The sequence below is a fragment of the Bubalus kerabau genome, chromosome 21, assembly GCF_029407905.1.
Source record: "Bubalus kerabau isolate K-KA32 ecotype Philippines breed swamp buffalo chromosome 21, PCC_UOA_SB_1v2, whole genome shotgun sequence".
Taxonomy (NCBI): Eukaryota; Metazoa; Chordata; class Mammalia; order Artiodactyla; family Bovidae; genus Bubalus; species Bubalus kerabau.
This window is the reverse complement of record NC_073644.1, coordinates 39,308,529-39,309,557: the sequence shown is the minus strand read 5'-3', so window position 1 is coordinate 39,309,557 and position 1,029 is coordinate 39,308,529. Positions and strand designations below refer to the sequence as shown.

General features: G+C 39.1%; 1 protein-coding gene across 1 annotated transcript; it reads left to right on the top strand.

Moving 5' to 3' along the window:
- Positions 1-304: 304 nt before the first annotated feature.
- Positions 305-686, top strand: LOC129636010 (cytochrome c oxidase subunit 7C, mitochondrial-like). The gene has a single exon (XM_055559291.1). The coding sequence runs from the start codon at positions 401-403 to the stop codon at positions 590-592; it is 192 nt and encodes a 63-aa protein (XP_055415266.1). The 5' UTR covers positions 305-400; the 3' UTR covers positions 593-686.
- Positions 687-1,029: the final 343 nt, after the last annotated feature.

The following is a 1,029-nucleotide window of genomic DNA, read 5'->3' as shown; positions in this document are numbered from 1 at the left end:
CCTTGCAGCAGAAGCTCAGAGTATTAACCACTGGGCCACCAAGGAAGTCTGGTCTACTCAGTGATTTTGCGTGTGTGTGTCTGTGTATGGGTAACATGCCCCTCCACCAAGGGGTGCCAGCCACCCATACCCCATACACCTCCCTTTTCAAAAATGAGAATGGACAGACTCATGTAGCAAGAACAATAGTTCCTACCCCATGTAAATAGAGGAATAAAGGTCATGAGGAAGAAAGGGAGGGGATTGGAATCTATCTACTATGAGCAATAAAACTCAAATATTTAAAAAACAAAATACAGAGTTAGAGGAGCAAGGTCGTGAGGCAAGGAGCGGTAGTTTTGCAGCCGCCATTTCTTCCGCCTCCGGTCTCTGGATCTTTTGTAGACCGTCCAACAGCGCTATGTTGGGACAGAGCATCCGGAGGTTCACAACCTCAGGGGTTCGTCGGAGCCACTATGAGGAGGGTCCAGGGAAGAATATACCATTTTCAGTGGAAAACAAGTGGAGATTACTAGCTATGATGACTTTGTTCTTTGGGTCTGGATTTGCTGCACCTTTCTTTATAGTAAGACAGCAACTGCTTAAAAAGTAATCCATGAGACAGATAGGAAGAGGAGCATATAAAGAGGTGCAGTCTCTTAAAAGGATCAATCCCTTGAACTCAGCATCCTAGATATGTTTGTAAATAAACTTATAGTATAAATCCTTAATGCCTCTTCTCTGAAATATGGAACATAATTGAACATGTGCTTGCATTATTAGTTTCTTAATTAAATATGTATTTGATTTAAAAAAATAAATAAAAAACAAAATACAACATCTACTATGCCACGTGGTCAAGAAAAATCTAGCTATATTATTTTTCCAAATACATATGTATCTTCTCTTTGTGGAGTAAATATCTACATTTTTATATAAAATTAGCTATCAGTAAAGCACATTAACTACACTGCTGTTGGTGTTAGTCAAGATAGTCAGCCCCATTTTCAGCTACTAGAAAAATTTTTTCAAGGAATAGTTAACTATGGA